Below are 22,171 nucleotides of genomic sequence, written 5' to 3' on the forward strand. Positions count from 1 at the left end.
TCTGAATTCCTGGTTTAAAGTTTCCAATTTACTAGGTTAGTTTTCTTTGTTTTGTATTGTTGTGCGAGGTCCCTCTTTGTGCAATTACTGTTATCCTTTGGTGTTTTCTTTACTACAGTTGTTCCATGTTTTCTTTACTACAGTTGTTCCATGCTACCAGTGTTAGAAGGAAATTCACTCTCAAGTATGGAGGCATTAAAACACCTGTCCCATGCTTGGGTTCTATTTTACTTGTGCTGTCCCTCATTTCAGCAGCAACTTCATCTTTCATAAGTAGTTTGGTCCTATAATTTATATTATATGGTATGTAACCTGATCTTAAAAGATAATATAAAAGATTATCACGAAAAGACTAACTACCCTTGTTTTCTTTGTGAAACAGTGTCAGTTTTGAGTGAAACATCATATATGCCTATGTGGAAATGTGTCCAGGTTTTTGGAGGAGTCATTCATAATGCAAGAATAAGCTTATTTAAGCAGCTAGAACATTTCTTTCAAATAGCTGTGTATTAGATTGTTATCTTAATTCTGCTGGCAGAAGTGAAGAACTCTTTCACAGTGTACTTAAAAAACTTTATATATCTGTATATCTACAGTATATTAGTATATTTACAGATTCACACTTACAGAAATATATATATATATTTGTGGGGGGAACTGAAGACTTCCTTTTATCAGACTTCTCTAAACTTTGGAATTCTTTTTGTTGCTACTCTAATTAATGCAGTATGTAATAACTTCAAATTAAAGCTATGATCTGACTGTAACAGATGTTTTACCCATAACAGAGATGGATTATTTTTACCAGTGATACCATAATCCCAAGAGATGTTGCAGAGAAGAAGAGGAAGAAAGGAAAAATAGTTATTCTCTACTAATAGGGCATTTAATGATAGAACAGTCCCATGCTCTGATCAAACTCAAGGGGATTATACGTGCACTGAGAAATTCAGCAGTGCAAGGGAACATGTCCCAGTGTCAGTGCTGCTCGGGTGTCAGAGGAGCCCTAGGATAGTTTTCCCCCAAGGCCAACATTCCCAAAGACTTGTGGGCACTCTTTGACAGGTTACCATGCTGTAACCTGATAAAACCTTAACAGTATGAACGTGGCCAGCCCAGGGGGATCAGTGTTAGAGTTGCAGCTCAGTCCTGGTTCTGTTTGTTTAACTTTTTAGAGGAGATGCAGACAAAAACCTGTATCAAAAGTTGACATTAAATTCAGTTTTCATCTCATTTCAGTGCCTTTCTAGATCACTGCCCTTATTTAGATGACATTATTCTTAAAAATCACTCTAGTAAACTGTTTAAAGAACAAAACAAATCCTTTTACCTTCCTCAGACAAATATCACAAAATGTTAATTGATCAGTTTCCAGCTTTGATGATTTCTTTTTGACAAATGAAAAAAGCAAAAGATAATTGATTCAGTAATAAACTTTTAGAGTGCTCCCAAATTTTAAGTAATTAATACTCAACTTATGAGCATTGATATTTGGTGGCATTATGCGTTACACTTACAGGAACAAATTCCGTCCACACAGTTTAGGAACACTAGGTGATCTTTAGGAAGAAATGATTCTTGAGGTTTCTGTAAGCTTCCTCCATTGATTTAATTCCTGATATCCAACAGTTCTTAAAACCAAAATTCTCAGACTTTCTATAAAGAAAACCCTTGAAAATCAAATTAGCAACATTATTGCTTAAAAAAACGTCAAGAAATGGAATAGAGACAAATTATTATGTTCGGAAACAGGGAATATTTATTCTTGGAATAACTGTACAGGTTCCGTATTAGTTTACTCTGTGTTCTCCTTCAAATAGGTGTGCAAGTTTTGCTTGTATCTTCTTTTATCTTTCAAATAATCACTCTGTATCTATAAACTGTGCAGATTCTGCTGGCAAAAGCAACAGGTAAGAAAACAGATATTAAAGAGAAGCCTATTCTTCTGCCCTTCCCCCTTTACATGGAGAAAATTCAAATCAGAGAAAGTAGGGTAAAGAAAATACTGTTCTTGGAGAGTAAAACTCCCTGAAATCCACCTTCCTTCTTCCTAGGCCAGCACTATTGCTATTGGAAGCCGTTTGCCTGAAGAACAGCTGACCTCTTGATGATTTGTGAAGAAATATGGAGTTGATTTGTCAGAGGGAGGAATGGTGTTCTGTTTTACTCTACCAGCATCTTACAGCCTTTCTGTTATGACACTTGAAGAAGTTCTCTACCCAAGGTAATAAATCTTTGTGTCTAGAGGTGGGCTCAGGTTCCTTCATCAATTAATTAATGAAGGTTAGGCATCTGAAGGATATTCCTGGACACTAAACTGGCAGAGGAGTCTTAATAGAACTATGCTTATGAATCTGAACTAGGAGTTTGAACATTCCTTCTGTATGAGAAGAAAAAAGCTAGCATCACCCATAACAACTTGAAAAAATTTGTAGGCCTGCTCTGTTAATATTTTCAGAGATAATGAACAAAACTGCATTTTTTTTTTTCCCCTAATGTTAGAGGGCAACGTCTTTTGAGAAATTTGTCTTAGGAGATCTCATTTTGGTAATTGTAGCTTCAACCCCTTGTACCTTTCTGTCTGCTAAGAGCTCTAGTTCTATCTATCGGCAGAAATTGAGGCATCTCTGAGTAAAGGAGACAGAGAATTTTCAAGTATTACACCTAAATCAGCTGTTCAGGCACCAAAAGACAAATACTGTAAGCACATGCATCAGAATCCCCCCAAAAAACTAAGCTCTTCAGAGTTCAGTGCCATCCGTGGAGATACACCTCCCATCTGTGAGATGACTGTTACACTAGTATGGAAACAGCTAGACTTCTCATAGCTTAGGCAGGTGGCAGATTCCATTTAGAATGCTGTGATTCATCTGTAGGAAATTTCTTTTTGGGAAGGAAAAAAAAGGCAAATTTATGCAGGATGCCACTTGGAAAGATATCAGCCTCAAGATAAGGTGGACTCATGAAAGTACTTTCTTGAAAACACATGGTTGCACCCCACTGCCTTCACATATAATGTGACAACACTTCAGAACCACCCTTAGAAAAAAGGAAGACCGCTTATTTTTAGTGTTCACCACAGAAATTAAGTGTTGAGAGAACTTACCTGCAATTTCTAGTGATCTGTGGGTTTGATGTTTGTGTTTGGTTTTTTTTTGGTTTTGTTTTTTTTTTTTTTTAATATATCTTGTGGTTTTTGTATTTGAGCAAATTCAATGGAAAAACAGTAAAAATGTAAAGTGAGTACAACTAACTAAAGGGGAATTCCTATTGCTGAAAATCTCAACCTGTCTGGTAATCCTGGCAGCACAGTGACCTGGATCCTTACAATCAATTCCATGACATTTTCTTTTTTCTTTTTTTTTTTTTTTTTTTTTTTTTTTTTTTTTTTTTTTTTTTTTTTTTTTTTTTCAACAGGAATTAGGATTTTGCCCAGGGATCTAAAGTCTGAATCCATTGTGGGATTCTCTGATCAGGAGAGTGAAGATTGTGTTTGTATCCTTAGCTGTTTTTTGAAGCAAAACTTCATAAGGCAGATCAGTAGGTAGGCTCATGGTCTTGCCTTTAAGAATCCACTGAAAGCATTAGTTTTATTTGTGCATTTTCAACTTCTGGAAGCAAGACTTTCTGGCTCCACATGTGGGTCTCTATCCACATGAACCTCTGAGCCTGGAGAAGCAGGCTTGTCCTTAACTAAATGCAGATGGACTTACATGCAGATGACAGGCACATGCCTGTCAAGATGACCTTGGGCTCATCTTTGTACATTCTTGTATTTTCCTGTGCCATTTCCTTTTAGGAAAAGTACAGATAATTGCTTTCCTTATCATTATTATGGCACTTCTGAGGGCTATAACCACTTTGGCTTTGGGGATTTTGAATTTATTTATTCACCATTATGATGGTAATAATAATTTTTGGGGGGTGGGGGCTGTACTTATTTGATATTAGAAAAAAAAGCCTTTTACAGGACTCTGACATGCCTGTTCCCTGATTTAGGCCTATAGTTCATCCACATTTCTTATCCCCCTAAAAAACTACTTTGAATGACTTTGGCTGGTGTGCTATTTTTTTCCTCCATTTGGGAGTGTTAATAGCTTAAAAGGGAGCCCCAAAGCCCTCTACTCAGGCCAAGGAGTCTCTCAACTTTGTTTTTTCCTTACTGTCCTCCACATAAAAGTTGTCCTATGCCTGCCTCTACCCCTGCATCTTCCTTCTTCAAAGTGTATTCAAGTATCACATCTCCCTGATGCTTTCTCTTCCAACATTTATTACCTTGATGCATGTTCTTCATTTCCCTATTAATCCACTGTGTACTGTACATATATATAAGGAAGTCCTGCATTCACTACCTGCAAATCCACCCACATTAAAAACGAGGAATTTCGCTGTACAGATGTGCAAATCTGTTTCACTAAGATACCACATAAGTGCTTCAATTTGCCCAGGATGGACAAGTCCAGGTAAGCTTGAAATCTCTCCAGTTAAGAGACAGATTTTTTTGTTTTTCATGGAGCTTAAGTACTTCAGCAATATCTAATACTGTAGCTGTGGTCACAACTGGCTATGTAGGGAAAAAAAATAGGCAAGAGGGAGAAGATTTAGGCTAAAGGATGAAAGATTAAACAAAAGTGATGCAATTTCAGTTGTTAAATACTAATTTATTATTAGGTTGTATACCTCTTTACTGTTTTGGGATCTGCTAAACAAAATTGTTTCCCTTAACCCTTGAATATCACAGTCACTGAAAATAGCAAAATCAGAATTTTAAGATCGTAAACATTAACTTTAGAAAAAATGAAATATTACTGGATTTAATTACATATGAAACTGAATACCTTGAAAACAAAGTACAATAAAAAGATGAACATAATAGGACAAGGTTTTAGTAACTTCAGATAGGCATATTATAAATATGAAAAAAACTGAGTCTAGACAGTTAAATACCATTGCACTTGAAGAGCTAATTTTATGCAATTGCTTCAGCAGGTTTTAAATTATAGCACAAAAGCACATTTTAAAATCTCATGTTCTGGTTCCTGAATATGAAAGAATTTGCTGTCCCACTTGTGTGAGCTGCAGCCCTGTCTGGCATTGCTATGTGTGTTTTGGAGAATAAAAAGGGGTAGAAGGAAGGCAGAAATGATTAAAGGTTGAAGAGTTGACTCTTCTTGACAATGTAGTATTAAAAGAATTGAAGTGCCCATATTTCAGTACTAGGATTTTAATGCCACATAGTCTTCCATGTAAAAAAGGTATATTCCTTAAGTTTTGAACTAACCATTTTGAAAAAAAAATTCTAGTATATCCAGCTATAATCTCAGTATGTTCTATTTAATTTTGAAAAAAAGGCAGCTTAGTTTCCAGAAAAACCTTTAGTCTCACAAAAACTAGCTCTCCTGAATAAATGTACTGAAGTTGGCAAAATCATGGCAAAAACAGTGTCACTGAATTATCTGACTTGTCTCATTAAAGCATACTTAACTGTACCTTTTATCATACCAGAAAATACTACCATGTTTATTACTACCGATGTTAAAGGGACACTGTACAGGACCAAAGCTTTGCCTTTTCTTCATTACTGAAAACACAAATCCAGTTAAGACTTTTTAGACAAGCTTTCATTTTTCAATTAACATGTTTTATTTCAAATTTATTCAGAAGGAGTTTCATTTACAGCTGAGGAAAGCAAAGATGAAACTTTGTTCTTTCTTTTGTGCTCAGTCATACAATTTATTTTTCTCCTGGCAATGGATTTTAAATCCCTTTTTTTTTTTTTTTTTTTTTTATGGGAACTGTTTTAGTAAGCACCGACATTAGAGCTGACAACGCTTTGTGTGTTTTTTTTTTCCTTTTGCCTGGTTTCTGTGTCTGTGTGTGCAGGCATGCATTCATTAACGTAATTCCTCAACGTTCAACAAGAGTGCATCATAAACCAGAGGAAAAAAGCCTCATAAATATTTAGATCCTCCACCTACCTTCCAAAACTAAAGTGAAAAAGAGTATTTAGTGTGGACTTGGTTTGAGTTAATCTGCATATGAACTGAAAGGGGGTACAAAAGGATGAAAAGGTGGTGGAAACGAGCATACAAACCCCATAGTCTCCAGGGGGCCATTCATCTTGTTCTTGTCAATACAATCTCAGTCTCAGTGCTTGGCTGTACTCTGCGCATGACCCAACAGACTGGCTTTGCAAAGGATGTGCGTGCTTTCTTCCTAGTTTCTCGTTCTATCATGTAATTTTTCGAGAGGAGAAGAAAAATACTTCATGTTTGGGAAGCTGGAGAAATTTTTCTACCGGTTTGTCACCCATACACTCACATCCAGACTTAAAACATTTACATAAAAGGACAACTGAGTTATACGGAAAGCAATTTTAGGTAGTTTGACAATTAATGAGAGATAATGAGATCACAATGTAGGTTAAAGCATATTATCTACTGTACAGATACAAACCCATACAATTTGGACAAAGTGTTGTATATATTTACATGTAAACCTCCACTTTTAACAAACAACGCTGTCAAAAATTACAGATAAAAAACCCAGAACACCAGCAAAATTTAGGATTTAATGAATTTGCACAATTGAACAGTCACAGAATCGTTTAGGATTCTGCAATTTTATTTAATTTCTTTAAAAATGAGGGAATGTGTAATACACTCAATAAATACTTATCTTTTATTTTATGATCTGAGATCAAATTAACTTTGAAGGATTACATCACACTACCTACATACAATGACTCCTGATCTACAACTACTGTGTTTAGGTGTTCTTTTTATGCCAAAAGGACATAAAGGCCACTAAAGTCTGTAATCAGACACAAGTACTGATTTCACAAATAACAAAACTCTGGATCATAAGCAGACAAAAGAGCAACTTTTTGGTTTTCATAAAAACAAAGTTAGAGTGAAATACATGTAACTCACTGAATTCATCAAAATCCAAGCAATCAGATTAATTACAGCAAAATTATATAAATAGTACATGCAAATTGGTCATTTTAGTCACATAATATTCACTTATCTTACTACATTGCTAATCTTCTATTATGTACTTGTGATAACAGAAAAGTCCAAGTATATTATTTTCAAATTAATCTCTATTTCAATCTCCTCCTTAAATGAATTCAGCGGAAGTGGGTTTTTGGTTTTTGTTACCAGACCTCCTCAAAACCCTGATAGTGACTACATCAATGTAACAGCAGGTACAAGCATGAGCATGCAAGCTGCTCTGACTCTCCCACTAATCACCCAGTGTCACTCTAACACAAAGGACACCACCTACACTGACAAACTTCTAAGTACCAAGATATATCTGTAGCCAGAGGGATAATTACTTTTTCTACTAACCTGTAAGACAGTTGCATACAAACTTCACAATGGGACAAAAGATCAATTACGCCTCTAGTAATGAAAATTGGATGGATAGCTATAAATAGACTACCTGGAAGGAAAACCAACGAAGGGATGTATATTTTAATTGACCTGCTAAGGCAAAGACCACCCTCTGGCATGAAAATTGGCCATCTAATTGGCCATGTCATGACTCCTCAAAAGCAAGGAGCAACATTCTTGAGACAGGGAAATGCTTTAAGTCAAGCAGTGCCTCTCCTCCACCTCTAACAGAGAAATGTTTTGCTGGCTTCCCAAGTAACAGGGACTGTACAGACCTTTCTAGGGTGGGAAGAAGGAAGGTTGTGCAATGACTTAACAACTGTTTTCCTGTGACTTTCTTTTATCAAAACATTACAACAAAAAAATCACAGTAAAAAGATACTGCCTTGCCTCAAGTAGTGTTTTCTGTATAGTTCCCGCCACAGCCTATTTTTTTTGAGCTTACTGTCAGACCAGACTAAATATTCAGTTGTTAATACATATCCAAACAGTACTGTTATGCAAATTGGATAGTGTATTATTGGATAGTATACTCTCTGGGAAACTGATTTTTCCATTTCTCTGTTCTGCTGACAGGGTAACAGTTCTTTAGTCACATCAGGATTTAGGGTGTGTAGGGGGTGTGTGTGCTAAAACCAGAGACAATTTCATACCTGTTCTGTCCAAACAAAAACCTTTAATCGACGTAAGTGTAGTAACTTATCTTTAACAATTTGACAAGTTATGTAAATACCTAAAAGGTGAAGAAAACTTTCATATACATATTTTTAAACAAATACAATACCCTAAAAGATAACATTAACATTGCAGTAGTCACTTTCATTTAAGAATTATACAACAACTTCCACAATATAAAGCTGCCTATTAGAGAAGCATCCTTAAAAACTTCTACAAGTTATTAGAAAAGCTATAATACATACATGGAAACTTCTCATGTTCTACATGAACAGGAATATGTGGACTCGTGTGAACTGGATCTGTAGAGAAGTCATTTGAATCTACAGGAAATGCATTGTTTCTCTTCCCTGTATTTCAGTCACAACTGAGACCAAACACAAAACCTTTCAAACTAAGAATAATAACAAAAATTGTGAGAATCTGAGAGACAGCCAGTAGTGTAAAGCATAATTTCCAGACACTTCAAATTTAGCTGCAATGATTTTTGCATGTATTTTGCCTCTACACCATAGTGAACTTTTCAGCTTATTCCCTTGCCTGCCCGCTCTGCGGTCTGGCCAACACAATGACTTGGTGAATGTAAAATATTAACACACCAAGCCAAAAGCTTGGGAATGACTGCATTACCTTCAACAAGTAATTTAGTTCTTGTCAAAATCCTGAACCCAAGCTGCTGCTCAGACTATTCCAAAAGCAAAAGTGGTTAATAGAAAACGATTCTACATGCAGCTGATGGCTCAATAGTTTGCAGTGGCCACTCCAGACATTCAAAGGGTGTAAGAAACATCTGCAAACTATGATATTGAAGTGACCTTCTGGAGATTCAAGTGGAGTACCATAAGGCAAGTGAATCTTATCCTTTATTGTGCTTATAAACTTGTAACAATGACTTACTCTGATCAAGCAATGAACTCATTTAAAATAATAATCAGATCCAGTATCAGCTATATAAAATTATATGATCTTGTATAAATGACTGTAGCGAAAAATGAGTCACATCTCCTAGATAAGCAAACAACCCAGAAACATTTACCTTTTGGCTTTGAGCCCAGGAGTTGTGTTTTACTGATCGTTATGACTTGTGCTTTGAACTCTGGTGACAAATAGGGACTTAAGATGCACCAGCCTACAAACTCTAACAAAGATGGCATGAGATTTGGGATGCTTCCTGTTTCCACAAGGAAATTCTGAATTTATCCCAGTGCTTAAGCACTAAGTCTCTGCACTCTTGCCTTTCATTCAAGCAACTTGAAGTACTTGACTACAAAGTGTTTCATAGCTTCTGATGAGTAGAAAACTGTGAAGTAGGTTCTGGGGCATATCATAACTCAAATATGTGTGGCTACTATATTCCAGGAAAAGTCTCCCACACTCAACAGAAAGACTGTGGGTAGGAGGAAAAAAATGGGAGACATTAAGTAATCCACAATCAAAACAAAGTTTAGGCTTCCTAAAGTGAAAAAGTACCATAAAAAAACATCAAGGAATTGAACACTGCTGCTTCCTTTTAGAAAGAAGGCACAAATAGCAACAGACAGATAAAGAAAACAAGCTTCTGAGCATACTACAGCATGGAAACACAATGCTCTTTTGTGGGTAAACAACAACCACTGTAGCACTGCTCTGTCCTTTGCTTTGGATGAACACTATTGAGCAACTCTGTCTCAATCTCCAGAAGCTATAAGCATTCACATTGCTTAGTCTCTTCTCCTTTCTCACAGCTTTGTAGCTTCAGATACTTCTCTTTATCCTTAAATACATTAAAAAAGGGTTTATGTTTAATAATGTATTGGAAAACAGAAAGTATTTAGAGCAGGGGAAAAAAAAAAGACTTCTAGTAAAAAATAAGATTCTGGACTTTTCAGACTGAGTACTTGATTTCACTTTCTTAGAAGGCCCACCAATACAAATATTTCTTGCTCATTACTGCAAAGTTTAAGAAAATGCTGAAGTTTTCTTAAAATTTGTCTAGATGTTTTCTGTCCAGTTAAATATAAGCTCCTTGTGTAAGAACTGCTGCTCTTTGAGTACTGAATATTAAGAAGCATGTGGAACATATCACTAGAAATCCCACAGTGTAAGTCAATATACATATACATTCATATATGTTAAAAAGGAAAAGTTGATTTAATACTTGAATTGCCTTATAAGTTCTATTTGGTTTTAGTGGTAATTGAGAAGAATTTTTTTTAAATCTATTTACAAAGTTAAAACTGAAAATACTTGTATTTCACAGTAACCAATATCCCATGGTATTTTAGCAAAAGAGGGTGCACCTGAGGAACAGAACTTAGCTGTTTCTTTATATGTCAACTCTTTGCCACTGTGGTTGCCAAAATAAACCTGCAAATTTCCCTGATATGAACTTTTTATTTTTTTTTAATACTGTAGTAAAAGTGAAAACATTTCTCACCATGGTTACAAGTAAAAATACTTCTGATTATATATCTTAGGTAGAAGTATGTCTTTCAACATTATATTTTTAGTTAAACATATCAAATTTTAAAAAGTTGCTGAAGGCACTAATGTAGGTGAGATGACTGCATCAATTACAATGCAGAATGTTATCCTGAATAATTTTAAATTTAGGCATCTAGTTCAAAACAGACAGAAGGTAAAAAAACAAGTATGTCTGAAGTAATGGCCAAGATCTCTCAATATTCCTTATTTCCAAATAATAATAGTGATAATATTTAAGTCTTTTAACTTGAATGGGCATTAGCTGGACTCCCAATAACAGATATCATATTTAGCAGTGGTCAATTCAGTGTTTCCACAGATTTAGGCAGCATTTAGAGTAATACACACTCACCCCTACTCCCACTTTGCAATGCCTGGCACAGATTGGCTCATATTTTGCTTCCAAAAATGACAGGCCAGAAGCCATCTGAAATTCCCCATTATGTGAGCACAGCTATATAGCTAAGGTAGTAATTTTGTGACTGCTGAGATGGAAAGAGTAATATCTAGCATACTAACTGAAGTTATAGGACTGTGCATGGAATTAGAACCACTGGAAATGTCCATGGTGTATTTCAAGAGATTACTTTGCTTCTTTTATTGACCTAGGCAAAGCATCGATTACTCATAATCCAACAGTAAAATGCAAGTGTCCATAAATTATAAGATGTAGGAATGTTTATGAGCTTAGAGGTAAAACACACCTTCAAAATACAGGATTCAAATATGTTCTGTAAATAGTTCCCCCCCCCCCCCAGCTTTTAAAATTTAAGTGCTGTTATGAAAGAGATGATAAAGTGGGTAAATTTTATGTTTACAGTGCAGTACTTCAATTTAGTTTTCTCACTGTAACTGCTGGTATCTTTTTCTTTTCTATGCCTTGTCAGATTGCTTTTCTTTCCCTCCTTCTGTTTTTTGCCTTTCTCAGCAACATTGTAATAAAACTGGCCTACATGAGATTTCATTTTCATCTCCGACTGAAGAATGTGAAATGTAGCCAATCTAAACTTTGTTTTCAACGCAGAGATTTCTCAAGAGCACAGCAGAACTACCACCCTTTCTAGACAGACACACCTCTTCTTGTTGCTAGAATGCTATCTTTTCTGGAGAAAAGCCTACATAGTACTCAAAGAAACTGCAGGTACAGCCATTGCATACCGATGGTAATAATCTACTTAAAAGTACAATCTACTAGGCAATCATTCTGTGGTAATCTGGAAAGCTGATGTAATCTAATATATACTGATTTACATCTTTTCCATTCATAACCATGACTGTTTGGTAGGTAGGTAAGGTGAAGCCCAATACAGAGATACCCATGCCTTCCCTAACTACTCAGAGTTACTCAAAATGCTTAATGTTATAGGAAGCAGAATTTAGGCCTCTCCATCCGATCTATGTAACAGTATCCTATAACACTACATAAGGTATATGAGATAATACCAAGAAAACTGCCAGGTACAAGATTGAGGTCAACTGTGGAAAAATACTTCTTTTATTTTACCTAGCATTGTCTTTTCTTCCCAGCTTAATGACTGCATAATTAATACACAACCACAGGAACAGTGAGAATGCAGCAATTCCTACTCTTGCATAAGTGGGTGAATCACAAAGCTCTCTCTTCTTCTGCCTCCTTTATTCCAACCTGAGGAATAGCTAGTTCTACCAGGAGTGATACTGTGGGTTACTACACCCTTCTTCACAGTTGTTCTACAGCTTGATGTAATGTAAGTATAAAGGATACAAATCTGAATCCTTCCAGACTAAGGTGTGCTTAAAACCTTTATCTTTCACTTCTTCATCAATCGCTTAACATCACCAGTGGACAAATTTAGGCATTATCTCTTCCAGGATTACACAGAACACCTAGAAATGTCCCTTTTTAGACTATGAACACATCACCTGCTCATTAGTTCGAATGACACGCTACTATAGCTTCTGTTTGAAAAGTTACCTGTTGGTTTGGCTTAATGTCAAGAGAACTATGGGTTTTGTTGTCAGACACTGCACAGAATTTCAATCTAATTGGTTCTCGAGATTTTTAGTCTAGCTCTAGACCGTATTCTGTTACTGAATTAAGCACCCTGCTTAAAAGATAAATTAATGTCAAATGTTCATCTGGTATTGGGCATGTCTGACTACTGCATTACAGTCACAGTAGCTACAACCTTGTTCACCGTGAACAAATCAATACTGAATCACACACACAGGTTTGTTTTTTTTCAAGTGACTGTAATGGGCGCGTGAAGAATTGTTTCTTTCTCTAAAGAAGAGTAGTATAGCACAGTGGTATCTTCCTGGTACAGACAGCAGGCTGACGACATCCAACAGTACATGCCTATGGTTTGGTCAACGGAGATGCTGGAAGTAATAGCCAACACTTTTGAAAGAGTATGCTTCCCAGTAGTCGTTAGCCTTCGGATCTCCCATTTCCCAAGGTGTTATCAGCTATGAACATTATAGCAGTAATTGAATTTGCTTTTTACGATCATTGCAGGCCTTTACTGTAATATATAGAGGCTGCTGCTCACATTATCATAATTTTTCTACCTTTGAGATTAGATTAATGCAATAAAACTTCACCTTAAAAGAGAAGCTGTTGGAGACTACTACTAGGTTACATGATACAAGAAAGGCTACCTAGATGAAAACACAAGAGTTAAAGATAGGGACTTCTGCTTGTGTCTCGACCGAAGTTAAGACCTTGAGTAGTTACCTAAAAAACTCTACAAGACCACAGGACCTGATTATCTTGAAACAGACTAATTAACCTCTCTCTTCCTGCCCCCTCCCCTTCCCCTTGACATCAAGACCACACAACCTCTTACCCATACTCACAGAACCTGTTTACCCAGTCCTTCATCATGTCCTCCCTCCACCCTTCTTTCCCCATGGGAACATGAGAAAATGAAGACAGTGAAAGAATATTTGTAGTGCCTCTGTAGATCGGGCTGTAATCATGCCAGCCTCGATGGGAGCTAAACCTTCTCAGAGCTCTTTAACCAGAACTAATTCTACTTTCATTTCCCGGGAACTCTTAAAACACCCTTTCCTAGGATGTGGAAGTGTGGGAAGGTAAAGGCAGAAAGAACACAAGGTATGCTGAGAGGGGTTTTTAGGTAGCTTTTTAGGTTTTACTGTGTATTTGATAAAGACAGATATCATGCTGATTTGCTTATTTAAAACTAATGCTGAATGATCTGCATTTTACTAAAACACTCACCTTTTCCACAGGCTTTTTTCTAAAGATTTAAATTTACAGTCTTTAAGTAGAAAAAATAAAATGAAAAAATAAAGGATATGAATTTTTCCTGTCATTTATGCCTAATTAAATGGACAGCTTCATCACATACCTTTGTCTCAATTTCTGTACTGTTCTAAGAAAATAATTCAGATTAACACAGAGCAAACTAGGGCTTGAATTTTGCATTGAGCTGCATGAGTGATTCCTCAACTGCTGGTGTGCACCATTTCATTCTCCAGTAAATAAGCACAAAATATCATATGATAAACTATATTGTTCCTATTAGTAGGTAAGACAACTGATAGTTACGGCACAATAACTTGTGCTGGTATTTCTTACCTTGTATTGTCTGCTCCTATTCAAGCACTGGAAACACTTTATATGCAGGAAGCAATAATGAAGTGGTATGGGAACAGCTGCACCAAATCTGCTGAAAAAAAGTCTCCATATGCTCTTTTTACTGTGAGAATCATCAGTCCAGAACAATTATTCCAACATCATCTATGTTTATCTAATTTTAGGATGAAAGCTTGCTGTTCGACGGATGCCCTTAATCAATTAGAAAGATTTGACAGCGTGTTTTCTCAGGGTTAAAAATATTCTTCACTCACCGCTTAAAAATCAGCAAGTAAAGGGCTCAAAAATGCATCACTGTCCAGACTGGTTTACAAGAAGCAAAAGGATGGCAATTTTCTTAAGCATGTAAGGCTGTATTTTAGCTTGTCACAATCCTGAAACAAGGTTGGAAAAGAGCAAACACAATCACGTTTCTAAATAGAAACCGCAATGTTTTGTCATCCATAGCCATACTGCGGTGTGCTGTGGGCATGCTATTGATGAACTAAGAATCTATATTTTAAAAAAATGGTTTGTACCGTTGCTACTTTTTGATAACAAAGATAATGTTTTCTGACTGATTATATATTTTTTTTAATGGTAGAAGCAGTAAGATTGACTTTCCTTACATAAGCCATTATTTTTACTTAATGTAAACAAACCCCTGAAATTAAATAAAAATTACCATGTCCAAATAACAAACTCTGCATGTTTAAAAGGGAAATATACTATAAACACTACACACAATGCAGTAATCCAAGGCATTTTTACTAATATGACAACTATGCTTTCTCTACATTTTTGTCAATGCACATCTTTCAGGAAAAGCAGTTAAGCCTGCTTGACATTACTCAATGACACTGTACACCCGTCAACATGACGTGTCTGTTTCCTTTTAGTTTTGGAAGCACTGGTTCATTGCGATTAATCTGTCTTCAAATCCCGTGCAGTATGTATTGAAATACATTCGAATTTTTCAGAGAACTTCAAGCAACAGCTAGACTTCATACCCAGTCCTATTAAAAAAGACTGTCTTCAGCGAACTACATGAAGAATGCAGCGATTTTTATCTAGTTTTGTAACAAAAGCTCTACCAAGCTATCGAAAATTACATCAAAGCTTCCCGATGATTTCTTAAGTAATAAAAAACAAGTTAAGAACACCTAGTAGCTGCGTGGGGAAGGAGGAATACGTACAAGCAACCGCGCCGCGCTGCTTTGCCCCTGCAGCTGCAGTGGATGGAGCGCGTTAGTTTTGGTCCTGGCTGCCGGACACCGCTGCTCCCAGCACGTCTCCCGCACACACCCGCCAAACAGGCCACGGCCGATGCCCAAACTCGGCGCTGCCCTACGAGCAGAAAGGGTTCCGAGTAGCCCCGCCGGCGCGGCCCGAGCGGGCAGGAGCGCGGCGGGACCCGCGGGCCGGCCCGGGCTGCGCGGTGCCCGCAAGGCGGCCGTGCGGGGCAAGGGCCAGGCGTGCGGTCGCGCCGCCACCGCCTGCGCGGACAGACCCCGACCCGCTCCGCGCCCCCGCATCCAGGGAGAACGGCTTCCCGCCAGCTCCGCTTCTTCCTCCCCGCCGGTGGCGGCCGCGGCACGGCCACGGCACTCCCGCGGCTCCCCCGCTCCCCGCCCGCCCCCGCGGCCCCGGCACCGACCGGGAATCGCTCCTGGCGCCGTCCGCACCGCCCACCGCCCGCGCGCGCAGGCGCGTTCCCCGCGCACACCTGCCCCCTCCCCCAGCCCCGCCGCGCGACACCGGGGCAGCGCCGAGCAGCGCGAGCGCGCGCGCCCCGGTGGGGCTGGCCCCGCCCCCGGGGGCCGCACGTGACCCGGCCCCGCCCCCGCCCCGCAGGCGAAAGCGCCGCGACGCGACTTTGTTTGGGAGAGTTCCGTGCGCGCGCCCCTGCTCCCGCACGGCGGGGCGGGGCCGGGCGGGGTGGGGGCGCACGGGAAGCGGGTTGTTCCCCCGTCGCCACCGCCCCGGGGAGTCCGGGGCGGAAGGGAGGGAGGGAGCGAGGGAGGGAGCCACAGCTGTGGCTCCGCCAAGTGGCGCTGCCACCGCCACCGCCGCCGGGCAGCGGCCGCCCCGCCCCTGGTCCCACCCCCGGCATGTCCCACCCCCGCGGGCCCTGCCCCCTCCCCTCCTGCCGCCGCCGCCGCCGCTGCCAGCGCAGCCTGAACTGAAGCGAACTCCGGAGCGAACTGAGGAGAAGTGAGGAGGCGGCGGCGGGGCTGAGACTCACCAAGCCACAGGCGGCGGCAAGCAGCGGCAGCAGCAGCGGCGGCGGCGGGAGGGCGGGCGGGCGGGAGGCGGAGAAGGAGGAGGACACGCCAAGCGCAGCGCGGCGGCAACAACAGCAGCAGCAGCGGCGGCGGCAGCAACAGCGGGGAGACACCGGCGGCGGCTCCTCGGAAGCGGCAGCCGCGCCAGCAGCGCCCGCCCGCCCCGCGCGTCCCCTCCCTCCCTCCCCCGCCGCGGAGACAGGGGGCAGCGCCGAGAGGAGAACCGGGCTCAGCGTGTGTGTGCGCGGGAGGAGGAGGAGGAGGAAGAGGAGGGGGGACACACCGAGGACTGCGCCGGCCGAGGGCGCACGGAGCAGGGAAGCAGCGGCGGCGGCACCGAGAGGCGGCGGCGGGTCCTTGTACCCGGAGAGGAGGGCGCAGCCCGCACGGGGGTTTCTACCGAGTTTCCTCTTTTTTTTTTTTTTTTTTTTCCTCCCCTCCCTCGGTCCCTGGGACTCAGCGGCGGGTCTGCGTTTGTCTCCGGATTTAAATCCTCCTCCTTCTCCTCCTTCCTCGGGGAAGCTCCCCTCCCCGCCCCCTCCCCTCCCCCACCGCCTCCCTGCCCGCCCGGATCCAGCCGGGCGCCCCGTGCCGCGGTCGCGTTGCTCGGCGGAGCTGCTGCGGGCGCTCGCCGTCTCTGCGCGGGCTTGGAATATGGTTGGGGAAATGGAAACCAAGGAGAAGCCGAAGCCGAGCCCCGATTACCTGATGCAGCTGATGAACGACAAGAAGCTGATGAGCAGCCTCCCCAACTTCTGCGGGATCTTCAACCACCTCGAGAGGCTGCTGGACGAAGGTAAAAGCGCTCGCCCGGCCGCCCCCTCCCCCGCCCCGCCGCCCTGCCCTGCCTCCCCCGCTCCGGGGATCCCGCTCGGCCTCCCGCCCCAGCCCGGCCGGGCGGCGGGGGCGGCCCGGGGCCTGTTCCGCTCTCCCCGCTGCTCCCCGCACGCTCCCGGCCCCGCTGGGGAGCCTAAAACAAAGGGGAAGTGCGGGCTCTCCCCGCCCTGGCCGCCGCCGTGCGGTGCCGGGGGACTCGGGGAGCGAGTGGGAGGGGAAGAGGCAGCCCCGGTCGCGCGGGTCCCCGCTCCCCCCGGTACGGTTTCCCCCCCTTATTTTTTGCCTTTTTTTTTTTTTTTTTTCCCTGTTTTTTCCTCTCTTCTCCGCACCATCTCCTAAAACCGGGGGAAGGGTAACTACGGCACGGAGGGGAGGGAGCGAGGAGAGGAGCTCAGGAATGCGCTCTGGGGGAAGGCAGGGAGGAGGGGAAAGGCTGGCTGGCGGCTGGCGCTCCCCTCCCTCCATCCCTCCCTCCCTTCCGCGGCGGCGGGGGACAGAGGGGTCCTGCCGGCGCCCTCGGAGCGCTCCGCCGCCCGGCCCCAGGGCCCCCGCTGCGGGGGGGGGCGGCGGGTGTTTGGTTTCGAGATTTGGCTCTTTTGGAAGCTGCTTGGACTTGAATGACTAAGGCGGAGGGGGGCTGAGCTCTTTCTTCAGCTCCAGATCTACCCCACCCCGAACTGGCCACAAACTAATTACGGTTTTCCTATATTGCGAGGGAAGCGAGCAAATTCTTCTTTCAGCTACCCTTACCTTTTAAAGAAACTTAACTTGAAAGACTCCTACGTGTGACTTTAGTGAAGGGAACAAAAAAAAAAAAAAAAAAAGGTTACGAAATTGCCTGGTCTACTCCTGCCAAACGTCCACCCCAGCCCCGCACCCGCTCCTCCCGCGGGGCGAGGGTTCCCCCCACAGCCCCCTCCCCCCATTTTTTCCCTAAATAAATTTCTTTAAGGTTAAGCTTTTACGTATAAATAATCATATTTTAGAAATAGAAAAGTACGTGTCGGGAACTTACTGTATCCCATACGTTTTCCCACTACAGTAGCAGACCCACAGTGTTAAAATACGGTGGTAGACTTGTTCCTAGTATTTTAAATTTGCCTTATACGTGGGTTCACAGGTTTGTTTTTCTTGTCAAAGGCATTTCCGTTCTTACCATTTTAAACCTAGGCTTTCTGGAGAGTTAGACCTGTTCGTTTAATCTTATGTGATAGCTTTGTAGAATACGATAAAGCCATAAATTATTTATACAATTTCAACTTGTTGGGCTTCTTAGTGTGAAATACTGATTTTCAAGATTTGGAGTTAGGATTCTTGTTTGCGGATGTATTACTCCTCGCTCAAAGAAGTTTGGGAAGCTGTTGACCTCTGAAGATGAAAGAACTGGTTATATTTGGTAGAGCAACTCCCCGCCCTCTCCCAAGACTGTAAAAATGAGATAGTGACTGTAGTACAACACAAAAATAGCGTATCGAGAAAATGCTACCTTCTGAAAGAAATGATACAGGAATTAAAAAAAAAAAAAACAAACCACAAACCTGGTGGAGAATACCAAAATATGGACTGTGGGAAGCAATGTAATGGGAGATTCTATTTTTATTTTCAAGACTCTTGGAGGAGTTTGAATTTATATTGGAGCAAATGCGGACATGAAAAGTAAAACTGTTTGAGACTTATGTTATTGGTCACCACAACAAACAACCTCTGCAGAATAGTTAGACTTACAGTAAACATCAAGAAGACACTTGACTGAGAAAATTCCTTTATAGCACAAATGAACCTTCCAGAGGCTTGATACTGGATTTTTAAATTCCTGAATCTCTTCAACTTAATGTGTTTAACCAGAGGAGGCCCGAAGCCTTTTTTTCTTTTTTTTTTTTTTCCCAAAGAACAAAAGGCATGAAAAACATATCCCAATGCAAAAAGGACACTGAAAAAGGAATGTCTGAAATACTTACATCTTGTCATATATTTTGAAATATTGAAAATTCTGGAAGCCTGTTTGTGAAGTATTGGAGCTCCAAAATAAGGGCTCTCGAGACTCTTGCTGAAAAAGTTTAAGGACTGTGTTGGAACTGTTCGTCACACTCTTCTTCAACAGAAAAGTAAATAAAATACGATCTGTGTTTCTGAATAGTCTCTGGAAGAAGCCTGCTATCCCTTTAAGCTTTTCTGCTTTTCCTGTTTACGTTGGCAATTGTGTGGAAGTATTGTGGAGGCAGAAAACTTTTTGGAATGTTGAAAAAAATGTTTCATGCAAATCTAGTAAATTGCTTCAAGACTTCAAAATGTGAACACTAAGGGGCGCCAGTTATTTTTTTTTCTGATGCGTGAGGCCAGCCTCTGAGCACCAGTGCTGACTCGGGCAGGGAAATTAACAAATCTGTTAGAAGATGCCAAAGAATGACAAAATGCTTGTGGATTTGTGCAGGTATCGGTATTTGCATGGGCTTACATATATGGTGTGCTTACAGGGAGTATTACAGAGGTGGAATAGGCCACAGCAATGAACAGTTGAGAAGTTGAGTGTTTTCCTGTAAAACACTTACCCTGGTTCTCAGAGGGGGACTGTGGTAAATATCTTGAATATGCTACACTGACATCCTCCAGCAGAAGGGTTTAGCAATAGCAAATTACATGTTTGCTAGAGAAGTCTGCAAGATTTAGAGCACTTACTTAAAAGAGTATTATTTAATAGTTTCATCAGTTGTTTCCTGGCACCTTTGAGAATACCAAGTATTTGGGGCAAGAACATGCGTATGTAGATATGTATCTATAATCTAAAAACAAGGTTACAGGGTTCAGTTCCCTCTTTGCGCCCTCCACCCTGTAATTTGATTTGCGGCTTCTTTTTATTGTTCTATGCTTTAGGTAGGTGTGTTTTGTTGTTTGTTTGGTTTTTTTTTTTTTAGTTACTATACAGTCATTTTCCTGAAGCTTTTGTTTATGTTTCAGAAGAATAATATTATGATCAGCCATTGTCTTTTATGTTGAATGCTGATCAAATTGAAGAAATAAAGTCACAACCCTAAGAATTCAAACAAATAAAACATGGAATTGCTTTCCCTACTAGAATTCTAGGGTTTTTTTTTCATTATTGTTATTTTTTATTGTTGCATGTCTGTATTTAAAAAAAAAAGTCAAATGGACTTGTCATTACTTCTTGGAGTTGTATGCAGGAAGAGATAAAAATGGACCTGTCGGTTTTGGTGAGCAGCACACATAATCTCTTTAGGTTACAGAATGTACATCTTTTTTTTTGGTCCATTTATGTGCTGCGTGTATTATCCAAAACACATTTCCCTTTCTGAACTCTATCCTAGTTTTTGATCTTTGAAAATTTTAGTACTTAACTTAGTAGATGGTCTCTGCTTTATGGCATTTAGTTTTGAAAATCAGTTTAAATGTAAGAGGTATACTTAAAAAACTTTTTAAAAAAAACAACCAACTACTTTATAATAAAATGTGAATGTCACAGTTTTGTTTAGATTACAGTTATTTTTCCATACGTGTGCTTTCAACTTCTTATGTGTAAATAAGGCTTTTGTGGATTAACAAGGATGTTTAAAGTGCACATCATAATAACTAGGAAGCTGAATTGTTTTTATCAGACTAGTACAAACCTGTGGGAAGAGAGGGCTCTTCCTGAATGTGGAATAGGCTGTATTTCCTGTAATTGTTTGCACCATCAAATGTGACCTGATTTTTTTTTTTTTTTTGGGTGCTTAGTCTTCTCAGACACTAACTTTTATGATTTTAACCTGCATCTTTTTTTCTGACAACTTGTATATTTTAATGCTCCCCTTTGCGGACAGGGAGTATTTTCTTGCACTAATTTTTAAAAATTAAATTGGACATTTCAAACTTCTTAGTGGCACTCTGACCTGTTGAAATTAATGAGGAACTTTGGTTGTAGTCTTTCAGCAGGCTATGAAGAAATATACCTAAACTGTTAGCCGAGATCTGAGTAGTATAGTTCTTAAACTTGCGCTTTTTCTTCAACTTGTAAGTGGTTAGACTTCTGCACCTGATCAGGATGTACATGGATCAGACCTGTGATCTGAACTGCTTTTAAAAAGGTATTGAAGTGGACTTCATCAAGAATTGATTTTTCTTCGGTAAATTCTACTTCAAAAACTTATGTCTTCCCTTTAAAACTGTGTTGAAGGTGACTTAAAAGTGTGTCTGCCTTTAAATGTAAATTAAACCATGCATCTGTCTATTGGAGATAAATCTAATTTAGGCTGTTTCTTTCTGACTATTAGTTATAACAAAACTATCTGTAAAAACATCTAGGTAGGCAATATGAGGATAAATTTTTCCTGGACGCTGCTCTCTCTGTTTAGTTTGCTCACTGAGAAAAGTGCATGTGAACTTGCAGAGCCCAGTGCCGAAAACTGCAGTTTTTGTGTCAATCTTGTTGTATTAACCGAAACATCCGTGTGATGGGCTGAAGCTAGGGCTGAAGAACTGTGTTCTGGTGCTGTAAATGAGTTCTCACTGAGAAGTTATCTAGTTACTTTTGTACATGACCTTATTGTTTGTGATTATGTAAATGTAGCCGGTGCTTAGCTTGGGTTTTGCTGACCTGTCAGGTTTGATGGAGGGGCATTGGCCACATTAGCATGTCAGTTTTTCAGCATTTCAGTTTTTCAATTTTGCAGGAAACCCCTATTATTTAATTTAAAAACCATGTGTCTTAATGCAGAGTTAAAAAGTGAATATTCTTTAGGATGAAGGTTTTGTGACAGGTGTTTGCCCAGAGATTCTCAGAGTAATTTTTAAATTTTGTGTTTTAATGTTAAAATTGTCAAAAGCATACCACAAGAGCATTGAATGTTGTTTGTGTGCTGTTTATAGTTAGTGCTCTTTCTATTGGTTATTTAATCACCTCTAAAACTTAATGGTCTGAGGTGTTTTTCTGATTTATG

General features: G+C 40.4%; 1 protein-coding gene and 1 long non-coding RNA gene across 12 annotated transcripts in view; both read left to right on the forward strand.

Annotated features, from left to right (window-relative positions):
- Positions 1–2,116: 2,116 nt before the first annotated feature.
- LOC114055656 lies at positions 2,117–12,259 on the forward strand. Its single transcript, XR_003570790.1, has 3 exons — positions 2,117–2,224; positions 3,418–3,544; positions 12,066–12,259. It is a non-coding gene; the product is annotated as an uncharacterized LOC114055656 (long non-coding RNA).
- Positions 12,260–16,451: 4,192 nt separating this feature from the next.
- Positions 16,452–22,171, forward strand: part of QKI (QKI, KH domain containing RNA binding) — a 157,631-nt gene continuing 151,911 nt past the window's right edge. For 2 of the 11 annotated variants that reach the window (XM_027880023.1, XM_027880025.1), the window contains exon 1: positions 16,455–17,199. In XM_027880023.1, the coding sequence (XP_027735824.1) occupies positions 17,058–17,199 (142 nt within the window). In that variant the 5' untranslated portion in view covers positions 16,455–17,057. Of the gene's footprint in view, positions 17,200–19,573; positions 19,672–22,171 lie in introns of those variants that run through there. The other 9 variants (XR_003570791.1, XM_027880028.1, XR_003570793.1 and 6 more) reach the window with 7 other exon arrangements.

This window comes from Empidonax traillii, unplaced genomic scaffold (genome assembly GCF_003031625.1).
Source record: "Empidonax traillii isolate 1590-97213 ecotype Southwest subspecies unplaced genomic scaffold, ASM303162v1 scaffold63:size2014119, whole genome shotgun sequence".
In the NCBI taxonomy this organism is placed as follows: Eukaryota; Metazoa; Chordata; class Aves; order Passeriformes; family Tyrannidae; genus Empidonax; species Empidonax traillii.